This window comes from Balaenoptera ricei, chromosome X (genome assembly GCF_028023285.1).
Source record: "Balaenoptera ricei isolate mBalRic1 chromosome X, mBalRic1.hap2, whole genome shotgun sequence".
NCBI classification, from domain to species: domain Eukaryota; kingdom Metazoa; phylum Chordata; class Mammalia; order Artiodactyla; family Balaenopteridae; genus Balaenoptera; species Balaenoptera ricei.
Genome location: NC_082660.1, coordinates 35471358 through 35487268, shown reverse-complemented (window position 1 = coordinate 35487268; position 15911 = coordinate 35471358). Strand labels below are relative to the sequence as shown.

Sequence of the window (15911 nt, the reverse complement as noted above, 5' to 3'; positions counted from 1 at the left end):
TGCCCCCAGAAGCCTTTCTCAGATAGTCAGGTATCTTCATTTGGAGGGAAGAAACAAAGAATTAACTAGACAAGACTCTTATTACCTACGGGTGTTTCAAAATATTCTAAATCACTATTTTTCCAATTATTTTGACTAAGACCCATAGGAAGAAATATATACTGTGACCTATTATTTGGGTTAATATAGTATTTATTGTCCAATCAGAACACTTTTGAGTGTGAGGGAGTGCTAGTGATAATAATGCTGGGACCACAGACACAAAATCAGACTGTCTCATGCAAACTGGGGACACCGTACTGCACGTACACCTATATAATTAAAACATAAGTTGCACAAAGTAGTATTTATCTTTAATATGTGCAATGAACCCTGACATTTTCAATTCTGTTCTATTTCACTATGAAAATACTAGTTATGACATTAAATTGGGTCAAAAGTTTGAAACACTACTCTAGTTGATTGTTGGTACATGTGAGGGCTTTGGGATGGTGATGGGGAGGGGAAGAGAGGAGGGTATAGTGAAGTGAATGTCTGAGATGTACTGTAAACTTGTCCCATCTGAATATTTTCGTGGATGTTCTCCTCCAAGAAAAATACTGGTAATAAACATTGCCTTCAGTCTACTCCCCATGATTAGCAAAAGGTTTATTTAGATCCATCTTTCTGGATCCCCTTGTTCCACTTGGGACGGGCATCGTCTCTGTGTACTTCCGCCACCCCCTTTTCTTACCCTTGGGCTTTTATCTGTTAGTCTGCCCCTGATTTAGAGGTGTAAAGCTTCCAAGGAAGAGTGTCTCATTTACAGTGTCTGGCCCTCTGTGTACTCGCTCCTGTATCTTGGAGTTGAAGCTGATGCTCTTGAAAAGCTAAATTGTCTTCTCTGCTCCACTCCTTCAAACACACACATTTATACACAACTCTTGGACATCTCTCCTCTGTCTCAAAACTTTGCCAAGACATAACAGAGCAAGTCTGGCCTGCCAGTCGGGCATGTGAGACTCACACCTGGGCTTCTTCAATCAATGGTCCCCCGTATATTAGGACTAGCTAAGAAGCCCTTGCAAATTTACCCACGGAGGAGAGAAGGGTCACCACTCTACCCTCTGTCCACCCTTCCTCAGGCTCTCCCAAAATGTTTGAACACTTGTAAGTGTTAGCAAAAGCCACAGAATGCGAGAGACTCAGGAGTAATGCTTCACAGCAGTAAAATAACTTTCTGTAGGCTCCCATTTTGTAAAGATCTTTAGGACATGAAGACATAGAGAAACACAGGGGTTTTCCTGCCTCAAAGGATAAACTGTGTAATATCTTGAGACTGAAAGTCACTTATTCCTAAAGCAGATTTTATCACCCAGTCATACGAATTCATGGACTAAACTTGACAACAGTTTATTTTACTAGAGAGGATTGAGTATGTGGCTTTTCCTGGTGGTTATTAAATTGAATGTATATATATATATATATTTTTTTTCCTAAATCATAAATCATACAAGATGGTTTAGACAGAGGAATTTAAAAACACACAGAGAAAAATTTGGTGGCACTAAGATTCCTGACTATGCTTAATGCTTTAAAAGATTCTTGAAAAACATATCAGCCCAGATATGTTTGTCTTATTTTAATATTTTTACCAGAAGCTCATTTACATGCATAGCAGTTCAAGGTAGTAGGAGCCTAAAATATATACATACTAAATTAAATAGAAAATGTGATTAGGAACTATCAAATGAGAAGTTTGTAAAACAAACCAAGAATAATAGTAATTATTTTAATATAGTATTTTAGAAACATATACCTATGCCATTTAACCTTTATGGCAACCCTGTGAGGCATGGCCAATTGGGGTATTTGAGTTTTAGGGAGATTCAGTTGCTGTCTTACCTTGGTTCCCTAGAAGCAGAGTCTGTGACTTGCAGGCGGGCTGCTCTCAGGGAAAAGATGTAAGTGAGGAGGGGAAGGGAAAAAGACCCAAGCAAGGAGACAGTCTCAGGTAAAATCTAGCACCGTAAGGTGCTCAGTCACATAAATCCTGCAGGGTTGTACTTCCACCCACACCCCCTTTTTTGTTTTTAAAACAAATACTGCTTCTTATATCAGAATTTGTGTACATTACAATCTGGTCATGGCTTAGCTGGCTCAGGGTTTCTCATGAGGTTGCAATCAAGTTGTTGCCTTGGCCTGAGGTTTAATCTGAAGGCTCGACGTGTGTGTATGTGTGTGTGTGTAGATCTTCTTCCAACCTTATTCACATGATTATTGGCAGGCTTTGGTTCCTCGCCACGTGGGCTTCTCTATATAGGACTCCATCAAGACTTGGCAGCTGGCATGCCCCAGGATGAGTGATCTAAGAAAGACAGTAAGAGAATGTCCAAGATGGAAACCACAGTCTTTTTATATCTCAGAAGAGATATAACATCCCTTCTGCTATATTCTTTTCATTAGAAGCAAAGTCATTAAGTCCATTCCAATAAGGGAGAGTTACACAAAGGTATGAATTCCAGGAGAAAGGGATCACTGGGGGCCATCTTGGAGGCTGTATATCACAGTCTACCCTCTGGCACCCAGTGATCCATGTCCTTCCCACATGCAAAATACACTCACGCCCTCCCAAGGTGCCTAAAAGTCTTATCCCATTGTAGCATCAGCTCAACGTCCAGAATCTCATCATCTAAATCAGGTCCAGGTGGGAATGAGGCTCCTTCTGTGTACTTCCTTAACTGTAGCTGCTTGAATACAGTTCTTCTCTATCTGGAGACCTGTAAAACCAAAGAGGTATCTTCTCCCCATGTACCCAACCTACAATGGTTGAATAGCCATAATATAACTGCTATAGAGATTCCTGTTAAAGATGGGGTTAAATGGGAGGCATAAAGGAGTCACTGTTCCATAGAAATCCTGAAATCTAGCTGGCCAAGTTTTGGTAGTTCTTTCTTCAGGCCTCACAGTCTGGAAAGAATTCTTTATGGTTCTCTGCTCTATTCTCTAGGCTCTTGATTCCACCCTCTAAGCAGTCTTTCCTTTTCCAGGAAGGGTAACACCTATCTACAGCTAAGCAGCTCTATGAGCCTGTTTCCTGACAGTAGAATTCTGGGAGTTCAAAGGGCTCTCCTCATTCTATAATGTCTCTGTCCCCCTCAGTCATGTTGGTAATATTTCTGAATATATACCTCATTAAGAACTTTGTGGGTCTCCTGTCCATTAGACGTTCTGTCCATTAGACAGAAGCCACATCCACAAATCTCATAGACATAAACTCTTCTCTGTTGTTTCATTGAGAGGATCTGGGAGACACACCTTTACTCTCTAAAGGGACTCTTGTATGACTGAAAGTACTCTGAAGCACCACCTTGACTTAACAAAGGATTTGACGGTCATATCCTTGGCTTTATCTGTAGGCTGTGTTTTCCTGGCAGTGCCCTGGATTTGATCTTTGTTCAGAAGCCATTCAAATGTCCTTTTGACTTTACTACAGCTGCAGTGTAGCCACTTTGGCAAATCATTTGCTAGCACTAAATCATCTGGTTCCTGTAAATGAATACCCTGTGGCTTCCAATAGTGCAAAATACCTTTTCCTTTTTCTTAAAATTTATTTGTTTATTTTAATTTATTTATTTTTGGCTGTGTTGGGTCTTCATTGCTGCATGCAGGCTTTCTCTAGTTGCGGCCAGCTGAGCTGGGGCTACTCTTCATTGCAGTGCGTGGCCTTCTCATCGTGGTGGCTTCTCTTGTTGCGGAGCACAGGTTCTAGGCATGTGGGCTTCAGTAGTTGTGGCACGCAGGCTCAGTAGTTGTGGCTCGCGGGCTTAGTTGCTCCACGGCATGTGGGATCTTCCCGGACCAGGGATCGAACCTGTGTCCCCTGCATTGGCAGGCGGATTCTTAACCACTGTGCCACCAAGGAAGTCCCCAAAATACCTTTTTCTAAACATCCAAATCTCCAGTATTGTCACCGTTCAAATTTATATCCTGAAGCTGTACTGAGTGGGATAAAACCATTCCAGACATACGAGCATAATGACACATGATTTATGTGTCATAAGAAACATGAGGCAGATTTTTCTCTTTTCTTCCAACATTTGTCAACTACCAATTCTGAATCATATGCTAGGTATACAAGGCAAATTAGACATGGTTCTCACCACTGAGCAATTTAGAGACATGATTTATCTCCACAAAATATATATTTTTAAATGAAGTCTAGACCTATGCTGTCTAGTATGGTAACCACTAGCCACATGGCTGTATAAATTTAAATTAATTAAAGTTCAATGAAATAAAAAATGTATCCCCCCAGTTGTACTAGCCATATTTCAAGTGCTTAATGATCACACGTGGCTAGTGGCTATCCTATTGTACAGCATAGATATAGAGCATGTCCATCATTGCAGAAAGTTCCATTGGATAGCAATAATCTAGAGAAGAAAGCAGTAAGATCTAATAAAGATAAGCACTTATCCTTGTTTTAAATATATTTGTCTCTCCTCTCCCATACTAAAAAGTTTCAAATATCAAGGAGATACTACATACTTCTTTAGTAAATACTCTAACATGCTTCATAATAAAGAATGCTGTAAAACCATGATTCTTAATAATTTTTTGGATCACAGACCCTTATTAAAATCTACTAAAAGTTAGCAAGTTTTTCCCCAGGAAAGTATATTCATGTACCAAAAAGCATGTCCAATTACAAGGGGTTCATGGACTCCCCCAAAGCACTTCCATTGTTCCTCTAGGAGGCCAGGGACTCAGGTTAAGAATCTTTACTGCGAAGTGAGTTTGATTTTCCCATTGACTTTCAGTATAAAATTGATGATGCAGTTTACTATTAAATATAATGACTCCTGATAGTAATAAAATTAGAATAAGGATGATGAGGGGGAGAAAGAAAAATTTCTGACAAAAGTTAAGAATGTATAGCTATCTTCAAAATAATTAAAAAATAAACCCAACCCTTTGAGCTAAAACTTTAACACAGAACCAGCAAATCTGTCAACTTGCATCATGTATCACAGTCAATACAGGAATGTAGTTTAGCAAATTGGCTACATCTTCCATTAGTTTCAAATGCTCCCTCTACCCACCACCGTCACAATGAAAAAACTTTTAGAGTGATGAAAGGAGCAGTCTAGCCTTCTAAATCTAAACTCCTGGTGTAATTTTAATACATTTAATAGATATTTTTAAAGAGTGTGTTGGTTGCCTCAATGGTGTTAACTACCTGGACATACTGGATGAAAGGGTGGGATTCAATGGGCCAGGAAGACCCTTCTTTGAACTTTGGAAAAAAGGAGTGACTATTTCTTTGCAAATCTGTTGATTTAGATGAAGTTTCTGCAAGGAGAGCAGAATTATAAATGGAATTGGCTCCAGGTATGGCTGAGGGACAGAATCCTATATGGCACTGAGTTTCTGATTTCTGAGCCAATGTAGAATTTGTATTTGTGTAGAAGAAGCACTGAAGCATTCTTTCCAAAGAGTGGTAATCTGAACCACATGAGGGCTGATTAATGGTTTTCATGACAAAACCTCAATTAACCAGAATTCTAAAGGGATGACCTTTTGTAAACAAAGGAAAGTTTGTTAGGAAACCTCCCTCTCTCCTTCCCTGCCAGCTTCTCTCTCTCTTTTTATTCCTTTCTTTCTATTTTAACCCTGTGGAAAATCTTTCTCTAATATGTGTGAATTTCCTTTGCTGCTTTAGTAAGCTTTAATAAGTACAGTCTGCTGAACATAAGTTAGTCAGTGGTCTTTGATCTTATTGTATCCTTCATGATGTCCATTTTGTAGACTAGTCATCATTTTTTATAGAAGTTGATATATGAGTTTAGGCTGAATATAAACTGGGATTCTGGGGGAAGGGGTAGCTAATATCCATTTATTTTGTATTCTCTTATCTCCTATCAATAATAGGCAGTAAATTTCCTGTTCATTTGTGAATCAGTTTGGATGCATTAAGCTGCAAGTGACAATGCTATTCACAGTGGCTTAAATTGAAAGGACATTTATTATTGACCTAGCAAGAAGTATGGAGGTAAGATGTCTAGGGTTGATTTAGTAGCCCAATAAAGTCATCACAGACCCCAGGTTCTTTTAATAGTTCCACTCTACCATCCTCAGCCAAAAACCTTTTGTCCTGAGACATCTTACCTCATGGTTGCAAAATGGCTGCTGTAGCTTCAGGCATTTTTCCTTACACCATAGCTTCCAAAGCAGGAAGGGAGAAAAGAGGGCAAAAGAGTTTTCTTGTGCACTTTTCTCTTTTATCAGGGGGAAAGTCTTTTCCATAAGCCCTGTTCCCCCAAAGCAGACATATTTTTCCTTGTCTTTGGCCAATACTGGGTTTCATGCCTACCCCTGGAACAATCATTGGCAAAGGGGAATTTCTGACTTAGAGTCATCACAGTTCAAGATAGGCAGAGAGAGATAATGAGTGGTTGTGATCTAAGTGGAGGTAGACGGACCAATATAAGTGAGCTACTAATCAAGTTGCTAATCAAGGTAACCTCTTGAGATCATCTGAACTGTCTGCCTTGCAGGCTCTAATTTAAGTAAAGGCAGTAGTGAGAATGCCTGGTTTTGGGTTTCAATGAGCTTTCCAAAGAAACAACTGAGGGCTTCCCTGGTGGCACAGTGGTTGAGAATCCGCCTGCCAATGCAGGGCACACGGGTTCGAGCCCTGGTCCGGGAAGGTCCCACCTGCCGCGGAGCAACTAAGCCCGTGCGCCACAACTACTGAGCCTGTGCTCTAGAGCCCGTGTGCCACAACTACTGAAGCCCGCATGCCTAGACCCCGTGCTCCGCAACAAGAGAAGCCACTGCATGAGAAGCCCGCGCACCGCAACAAAGAGTAGCTCCCACTCGCCTCAACTAGAGAAACCCACGCGCAGCAACAAAGACCCAACGCAGCCAAAAATTTAAAAAGCCCCAAAGAACTGAGCAAGCCAAAACAAGATGGAGCAATAGTTAAAAAAAAAAAAAAAAAAAAAAAAAAAGAAACGAACAGAAGAGCTGCTTTGCTCTGCCAGGGACGCTGCTACCTTGGGGGTGGTGATGCGAACCATCTTTATATCTCCTTTTGACTCATTATAAAGACTTGTCTCATGGTGTAACCAGGAGGGTTCCTCTCTTTAGGCAAACATTTACCACTCTTCAAATGACACCAGAGTTGAGCTTGTGGTCTCGAGTTGAATTTGTGGTTTAACAATGCATGTAGTTTATTCCTGACGTGCCTGGGGGCAACGAGCAGGATCAAGGCTCACTGTAGGTGTTACGTGTACAGGTGAAGGCAAATGGAGAAAACTCAGAACCCAGAGTATAGAAATCCAGTTTCTGAGAGTCGGCCCTGAACTTGTTTGTGTAGCAATCCTCTTAGATGTGTAACAAGGCTGTGGCGTGTGAGGACTTGCAATAACCTCATAGAAGAACATGTTCTTATCTGTGACGGTTGCAGTTCCTGCTGGTAAATGTGTGATCAAGATGGTGTTAACTCAACAGTCAGTGGTCAGACTACGAAGGCTAGGAGGAAAGATCTCTAAATTTAAGATGATCGCTTGGAAGTTTGGGGCCTGGTACTGCTTTAAAGATTAAGCATCTACCATTTACTGGAATTCAGTATTTAACATGTTAAAAATGATTCAGTTCCAACTTCCAAATGAGTTTAAATTTTAAAATTAAGCGCAGACTTTCTCTATGAGGCTGTGGTTTTCAAGGGTAGCAAGACTCATCATGAAATTTGACCTTAGCCATGCCTTGGTGAAGAGGTTTTGAATAAACATCCAGATCATCAATTGCAACACTCATTTCCTACAGATATACCAAGGCAGCTTTATATTTCTTTGTCATTAAGATAAGACATTTGATTTTCCTCCTTATCGTCCACCCAAGTTCATTTCATAAAATGGACTGATTCTCAGGTAACATAAACACCCAGTTCTACCAGGTTTTCTTTGATTGCTGGAGAAACTCTGGGCCGTATCTGAGTTATACACATTTTACTGCGTCTCCTCTGGCATGAGATTCATATCCATTGGCCTCTTCTCAGAGTGAAGTTGACTTTCTTTCAATCCCGAGTCCAGAATTTCAGTTGGCATGTGGTAATTCCGAAACCATTTGAGGCTCATCTTGATTGGCTCTGGCAATCTCAGCCCAGCCAGGTTCACTCTGAGAGGTCCCCTGTCCCTTCATGAATGGCCACAAAAGCTTTTACTCTTGGCTCTGCGTTCTAATAGCCCCTCTTGCATGGACTGTGCCAAAGCAGTGCTTCAAAAATATTCGTCCGGATCATGTGGCTTTTCTTGCTGCAGTTTCTGTTCTTTTTTATTGTAGGATCTGGAGACTCACCGCTAGAAGACGATGAAGTCGCGTATTCACACGCTAGATATAAAGGTGAATGCTTTGCTTATGTGCTAATGAAGACCTGCTGATGCCAGGAGGACTTTCCTTTTTGCCCTGCAGAGCAGACTATAATAAAGTGACCAGACAACACATTTTAAAGTTCTAATTACCTTTCGAGAAAACAAAATGTTTTAAAATTAATATGCATATGCTCCCATTTGAAAGAAAATACAGAAAAACAAATGAAAGAAAACAAAAAGCATTTGGAAATCTCTGAAGTGCTGTCCTTCAGCACCCCAGTGGTCATTTTATTCTCATCAGTTTCTTTACTGTCCTTACTTCTGCAAAGCCAAGCTCTAGCTGATGAAAGTGAAAATCAAGCCATGAGTTCTACCTGATTCAGACATTACAGCCAGAATCGTCCAGAGTAAACCATCCAAGGTCAAATCTGGACCCAGTGCTGCTAATGTACTGAGATGAATGAGGAATGAGAAATCTTGATTTTCATAAGCTCATTTCATTGTGCTCTTTGTGAGTCTGGCTTGGCTCCTGAAATGATAAGTGTGTTGCCCAATGAAACTTTAATGATAAAGAACTCCATCTCTACACATTTCCAGCAATCCACCCCCTCCAGCAGGTATAAAAAGCCTAACCAAGAACCTTCTATGCAGGCTCAGGTAAGTATGTCCATAAATATTTTCTAATGGTGAGTCGTTTCTCTGAAGCTTTGGGAGCCCTGAGAAAAGTGAGGGTAAATTTAGATTATTTCTCTCCGAATCCAGTTCCTTTTACAGTTGAGAAATAATTTGAAGAAAATTGATTAATAAAGTTCTATTGTGGCATTTTGCCCAGGAAATTTGTCTGCATTCTGGCAGGAGGACACTCCCCTGCTCTGTCGTGATATGTCTAAGTTATGAGAGAATCAGGGTAGTACTGGTCAGCCTTTGGTTGGAGAGAGTCCCTCAGTTGTTTTCCACACAAGTGAACAACCTTTCTAATATAATGACTGGTGTCTATGTCCACGTGTTTCCCACCATGTTCCACGTTTGCTTATGACCTGTGAATACAAATACTCATTCCTATCCACAGCTCCTTTATTACTGCCTCAGGAATTAACCAATCCAGCAAAGCACAAACTTGTTAATTAGATGTTTGGGGTAAGGTGGTATTCTGATTCCTAACACTTTTTTTTTTTTTAACATCTTTATTGGAGTATAATTGCTTTACAATGGTGTGTTAGTTTCTGCTTTATAACAAAGTGAATCAGCTATACATATACATACCTAACACTTCTTAATTGAGAGTTTTGAAAAATCTTTTTTTTTCGAGTCCCTTATTGAAAAATCTTCCTAAAACACATGCGTGCACATGTGACCCTCAGATTATTGTTCCCAGTGTTCACCCTTACTTCGCAGCACTGCAAGTGTGGAAGGTAAACCAGATGCACGAAAATATGTGCCTGGCCTAGAGCTTACCCGGAATGTTTAAGAATAAATACTTCTCAGGAAATTGTTTTCATTGTCATTTTTTTTAGTTTTAAAACTTAGAGGCAAACCATTGTTCATTGGGAGATTAGTTCTAGATCCTTAGGCCCCTACACAGTGTCTGGCACAGTGAATATACTCAGTAAATGTTTTTTTGAATTAAATTGATAATTTATAAAATTTATAAAAGAAAAAAGAAAGTGAAGTGTAACCAACATTTAATGTGGCAAGCATTGCTTTTGATTCTTTTACTTGGAATGCCATCCTGTCTTCACACTAACTGAGGGAAAGAGGAAGGCGTGTAGAGATATGTTGTTATTACTTATTTACAGATGAAGGAACCGCAGATTAGAGAGGGGACGTGACTTGCGCAGACTCACACAGCTAGCAAACATTATGTTCGAGTCTGAAATCCAGATGTTTTAGCTCAACATCCAGAGTTTACTAGTAGCTCCTCCTTAGTCTGCTACATGACACTGCTTACCCCAGGAGCTCCACAATGGCCCAGGGAGATGAAAAAGTTTTCCTGAATAATCGATTTAGATTTCTCCCTAAATAAACCCTGTCTTAATTGAAGCAGCATAAGAGCTTCCTTTCTCTAAATCTCTATGTTAAATGTTTCGCTAATTCACTTTTAACTCATGGTATTTGCATGCACTTCAAATTCAAGTCACTCACTGAATTTTTAATTACTATCACTGCAGGGGCTGTTAAAATGTCAAAATATCTTCCAAAGGTTTGTCTTGGAAAGTAATCCAAAAGAAATTCCTTTTGCGAATAAATAAAAACAAGATTTTTTCCCCCCACATGTTGACAACAGCACAGCTCTTGGATGTGTAGGCAGCTCTGCTGGAAGAATTTGAAGACTCAAAATAGCTGAGTAAAAAAAATCTGCTAGTTGCATGGTTGTACTGAAATATGCGAATTTGTAATATATGTATATGCAGGTCATTCTCTAATGGACCTGCTGCCTTAAATATTTGTCCTGGGCACATTTGTGGAAAAGACAACCATAATGTGTGTGTGCTAAGAATTGTGGGTCTGCTGCCTCATATTAGTTTACTCTAAAATCGTGCCCCTCGGGCTTCCCTGGTGGCGCAGTGGTTAAGAATCCGCCTGACAATGCAGGGGACACAGGTTCGAGCCCTGGCCCGGGAAGATCCCACATGCCGCGGAGCAACTAAGCCCGTGCGCCACAACTACTGAGCCTGCGCTCTAGAGCCCGCGAGCCACAATTACTGAGCCCGTGCACCACAACTACTGAAGCCCGCGCGCCTAGAGCCCGTGCTCTGCAACAAGAGAAACCACCGCAATGAGAAGCCCGTGCACCGCAATGAAGAGTAGCCCCCGCTCGCCGCAACTAGAGAAAGCCCGTGCGCGGCAACGAAGACCCAACGCAGCCAAAAATAAATAAATAAATAAATTTATTTAAAAAAAATTTTTTTATACTTAGAGGAAAATAATGGAGATACGTATGCCGTTTTGTACTTTACTTCAGGGTCCAGATTTTTCTCATTTAAAAATGTTAGCATATACAGACTAGATGTATAAACCCAAGAGGAAGGAAACTTTGTTCAAGGAAGGCCTGGAGGCCTAATGTAAGCTCTTGCAAGACTGCATCCAAGAGATCAAACTTAATCAGCTCTAGGCTAAGCGTGGGGCATCACTTCTCCCCAGAAAGTCCAGGAAATACTGCTTGAGTTCCGACGGTAGCACCCATTTGCCGCTGTCTGCAAAACATTATATGATGAAAATATTAGGCAAAGGAGATGTCAAAGCACATAAGTAAAAAAAAAAAAAACAAAACCAGTCCATGCACGAGAGCTGGACAGAACTGTTGGTTTTCATGGCTGAGAAGCAGCCAGAAACACATCATCAGAAGAGAATTCCTGGCAAAGTCAAACAGGGAATTTCCTCCTTCTTGGCCACATGATGGCGCACGAACTTCACTCACTGTCAGCTCAGGTGCTGGGGTGGAGTGAGGCGCTGGCAGCCCTAGGGAGGGGGCTCCTGTGTGAGGCGTGGAGAGCCTGACGGGCTTGAGGGAGCTAGTCTCTGGTCCCCATTGACTGTGCGGTGGCCACTGTGGGAACTTTCGAGGAGCTAGTCTTGCCCTACTAATCTTATGGCCCTCAGCGACACCTTCCAAAGGCCCAGGGGAGAGGTTCTGATTTAATAGTGTCATCCTAAGCTGTGCTCTGGGCAGCTACGAGACCAAAATCAAAACGCCCTGGAACTTTGCCATTGGAGAAGGGTGTCATCTCTTACCTAAATGGGGCTTAACTGGGGACATCTGAAAAAGGAGGTAGCTTCCCAATGGGGAGAAATTGTTCTGTGACTTTAAGCCCAAATTATATCCTGTGGCAAAACCCTGGAAATTGTTGCTTCGTTCACATTCATTAAGATCGTATTAAATGCTTTTACAGTGAATATGATACAGACTTGGAAAAAAATCTAAATTAACCAATTATTGACTCCCCCGCCACTCTGTATGGATGGCTGGGGTTAAGGTTCACAATGGTAACAGTTGCTCTCAAGGGAATTATGTATCTAGTTAAGGGAAATATTCAAAAGAACAAGCATTCATTGAACGTTTACTACGTGCTAGGCACTGTGCTAGACGCTTGATATGCATTTTTTTTTCAGTCCTTGTAAGAGGACTTGTAAGAGTCCTATGACATAGGTAGAGGTATTGACTCAGAGTGGTTAAGTAACTTGTCCAAGATCACACAGCTACTAATGGAGGAACCTGGACCCATATTCGTATATGTCTGACACCTAGTCCCATGATCATAACCTCCCCACCCAGAGACAACTTAAAGACATGGGGCACTATTTGGAGGTCCAAAATCTGGAATGCAGCCAGCCAGGGACTTCGAGAGTGAAGAGACACATTTTCTGAAGCTGTCACTTGCTATTTCTCCTCTCCTTTGTTTCTGCTACCTGTAGACACCCCGTGGTGCTCCCCCATCAAGGTGAAGTACGGGGATGTGTACTGCAGGGCCCCTCAGGGAGGATACTACAAAACAGCCCTGGGAACCAGGTGTGACATTCGCTGCCAGAAGGGCTACGAGCTGCATGGTTCTTCCCAGCTGATCTGCCAGTCAAACAAACGGTGGTCGGACAAGGTCATCTGCAAGCGTGAGTAGCCCGGCCCCATGTTGGGGCCTCGGGGCCATTCGGGGCCAAAGTTCTTTTGCTCTGAGATTCAGGGATTTTTACTGAATGCTTTGTGGTCTTTGATGAGAAAAACTCCCCTTGTGAGCAGAAGCCATGCGTTCGTTCCTAAGATACGGCGGAAGTAACATGACACATTTCAGACAGAGGGGCGCCATCAGCTGTTTGGAAAGGGGGAGAGAACAGAGGTCTGTTTAGCAAAGTGCTGGCCCCTGCAAAGGGTTTGGGGATTGAAAAACAAACAAGACACACAGGTAAAGACACACTCTGCCATCAAGGGTCATCTGCCATCAGGGGTCCCACAGAATAGCATTAGAGACAGACGTGTAAACCCGACAGAAGTATAAGAATGGTGCTCTGCCATGAAATCCTGGTAGTAGACACAAGCGCCCTCCCAAGGACTAGAACTTAGGGAGGCAGGGAGAGAACTACCGCGGAAGGATGCTTATTCCATGAAAGGCGCTGTGCCTCAGGGGAGAAGGTTGGAAGCACATTTCAGGGGCTGACTTTTAGCTTCCTGGAAAGTCATCTCATTTGGGAAACTGCAAGTGACACAGCATCGTTGAAGTGCATTTTAGATGCCATTGCTGTTCAAAAAAGCTATCATGATGGAGCGCCTGTTGTGTGCCAAGCATTTCACATATATGCAATTTTTGCAACAATGCTATTGCTATGGGTGCCATTACTTTATTGTCGGGAAACTGAGGTTGGGGGCTGCAGCCTTTGTGATCCGGTCTAGGCAGACTACGCCTCTGGGTGACTATAGTGGATACTTTGAGTGCTTCCCCCAGATGTCCCTAGATGCCCTGCTACCAGTTCTGTGTGTCCATCCCCCAGCTTCTGGGCGCTTTGCTCTTAATGACTTGCACCTTCGGTTGATCTTCTACCAAGGAAGAAGAGGCTCTGCGCCTCCAGAGGACTGCTTTCTTCGTTCTGACAGGGAGAGCATTCCCCATGGGCAGCCTGTAGCTCCAGAGCTCCCCTGTGGAGTCAGGCTGAGGCTGACTTTGCCTGAGTTGCTACCTTGCCCGGCTTCCTCCCCTCCCCCCGTCCTGCTTCCCCCACCCTTCACTGGTCTCCCCTGGGAGCACTTTCTTAATCACTTGCACAGAAATCCTGGTCTCAGCATCTACTTCTGAGGAGCCCAGCATAAGACCGTGGTTTAGCTGGGGTGCCAACCCAAGCCAGTCTGGTGTAAAACTTTGTGTCCCTTCTGTGTGACATGCAACCATTGTTACCAAATGCAAGTTCATGTGCCTGATGCACAGTGAGGCCAAACCGAAACATCGGAGTTCGGAGCAGAGAAAGGTTATTGCAGGGCCAAGCAAGGAGAACGAGTGGCTCGAGCCCAAACCCACCGCCCCACCAACTCCTTGAAAGCGTTCAGCACAGCATTTTTTTCCCCCATGTCTTTATTCTCCTTTTTATTTATTGTTATTATTTTTGCTGTGGTAATAACACAACATGAGATTTACCCTCTTAACAAATTTGTACATGACAATACAGTGTTGTTAACTATAGGCACAGTGTTGAACGGCAGATCTCAGCACAGCATTTTTAAAAGCCAGGTGAGGGAGGGGGGTTGCAGGGTACGTGATCAGCTTGTACACAATTCTCTGATCGGCTGATGGTGAGGAAACGGAGGTTAACATTCTAGGCGCCAGAAGGTCTGGGGGCTACGTGCTCATGATCATCAAGTAGTTAATTTCTTCCATTTGGTTGTGGTTTTAGCATCTGAAAAACTCAGGGAATATGCATCAGATGCTATCATCTGGGTCTTCAGAGAGGGGCTACAGCAGGGGGTATGGGGGAGGGGTCTGCCCCGGGAAGGCCCCATAGGGTCCTGCTCGGTTACACTATCTATCATTTCTCTACTTCTATCAGTTATATTTCAGTTAACTTCACCCTATGCTTTCAGAGTTTCTGGACTCTGAAACTCCATGAACAAAATCTAAGTAATACTGACTCTCTGGTTTTCTCTTTTTCAGAAAAGCGATGTCCTACCCTTGCCATGCCGGCAAATGGAGGGTTTAAGTGCGTCGACGGTGCCTACTTTAACTCCCGGTGTGAGTACTATTGCTCGCCAGGATACACACTGAAAGGCGAGCAGACAGTCACGTGTATGGACAACAAGGCGTGGAGTGGCCGACCAGCCTCCTGTGTCGGTAAGAGAATATCACCAGCCCTCCGGAGGCGCCTGCTTTGGGAGGAGCAGGGGGTGTACGTACAGTGGATTTCTAAGGAAGCATCCATGTCCCGGATGTAAAGCATAAGCACCCAGTTTTGCTTTCAGTGGTTCTCTCCATCCCTATTTCTCTGGCTCAGCGCAGACCTAGCCTGTCTCTACGCTAGCGTTGACTTCACAGCTCATGGCTTTCCTCTGACTTTTGTCTCTTGCTTGGATTGCGATTGAGGCAGCTGGAGGCTGGCAGAGGTACGGGGTAATCCCGCTGCTTTAGTTCAGGGATCTGCCCTGTAGCACTGAGCAGAGTTTTTGACATTGGCCGGACATTCCTGCAGAGAGCATCTCTGTGTCTTTCAGCCGGCAGACGTAGTTCCATTGTCATTGACTCCGGTAGTCAGCAAACACTCAGTTTGCTAAACTGGAAGGGATTTGGCTATTTTACCTTAGTCTGGATTTGTTGGGCAAATAGTAGTTCTTAGTTCTTAGTTGTGGTTCGGGGAGCTGGAACTCTTTACAAATGCAAATTCAGGGCTCCACCCCAGACCTGCTGAATCAGAAACTCTGGGGATGGGGCCCAGCACTTGGTGCTTTAATGAGCCTTTCAGGGCATTTCGAAGTGCTTAAAGAGAGAGCCGCTGATCTAAGGCAGTGCTTCTCCAACTTGGGAATCACCTGGGAAACTTGGTAAAAATGCAGCTTCTGATTCAGTAGATCTGGGGTGTAGCCTG

At 42.9% G+C, this 15911-nt stretch overlaps 2 protein-coding genes across 3 annotated transcripts in view; both read left to right on the top strand.

Annotated features, from left to right (window-relative positions):
• The window catches only part of RPGR (retinitis pigmentosa GTPase regulator), a 152396-nt gene extending 139604 nt beyond the window's left edge, over positions 1 to 12792 (top strand). The window contains exons 17-18 of the mRNA XM_059911747.1: positions 8329 to 8388; positions 12771 to 12792. Of these exons, the coding sequence (XP_059767730.1) occupies positions 8329 to 8349 (21 nt within the window). The 3' untranslated portion in view covers positions 8350 to 8388; positions 12771 to 12792. The remainder of the gene's footprint in view (positions 1 to 8328; positions 8389 to 12770) is intronic.
• The window catches only part of SRPX (sushi repeat containing protein X-linked), a 105597-nt gene that overhangs the window by 39514 nt on the left and 50172 nt on the right, over positions 1 to 15911 (top strand). Inside the window, exons 2-4 of one of the 2 annotated variants that reach the window (XM_059911749.1) lie at positions 8329 to 8388; positions 12771 to 12962; positions 14987 to 15163. In XM_059911749.1, the coding sequence (XP_059767732.1) occupies positions 8329 to 8388; positions 12771 to 12962; positions 14987 to 15163 (429 nt within the window). The remainder of the gene's footprint in view (positions 1 to 8328; positions 8389 to 12770; positions 12963 to 14986; positions 15164 to 15911) is intronic. The other variant, XM_059911750.1, reaches the window with a different exon arrangement.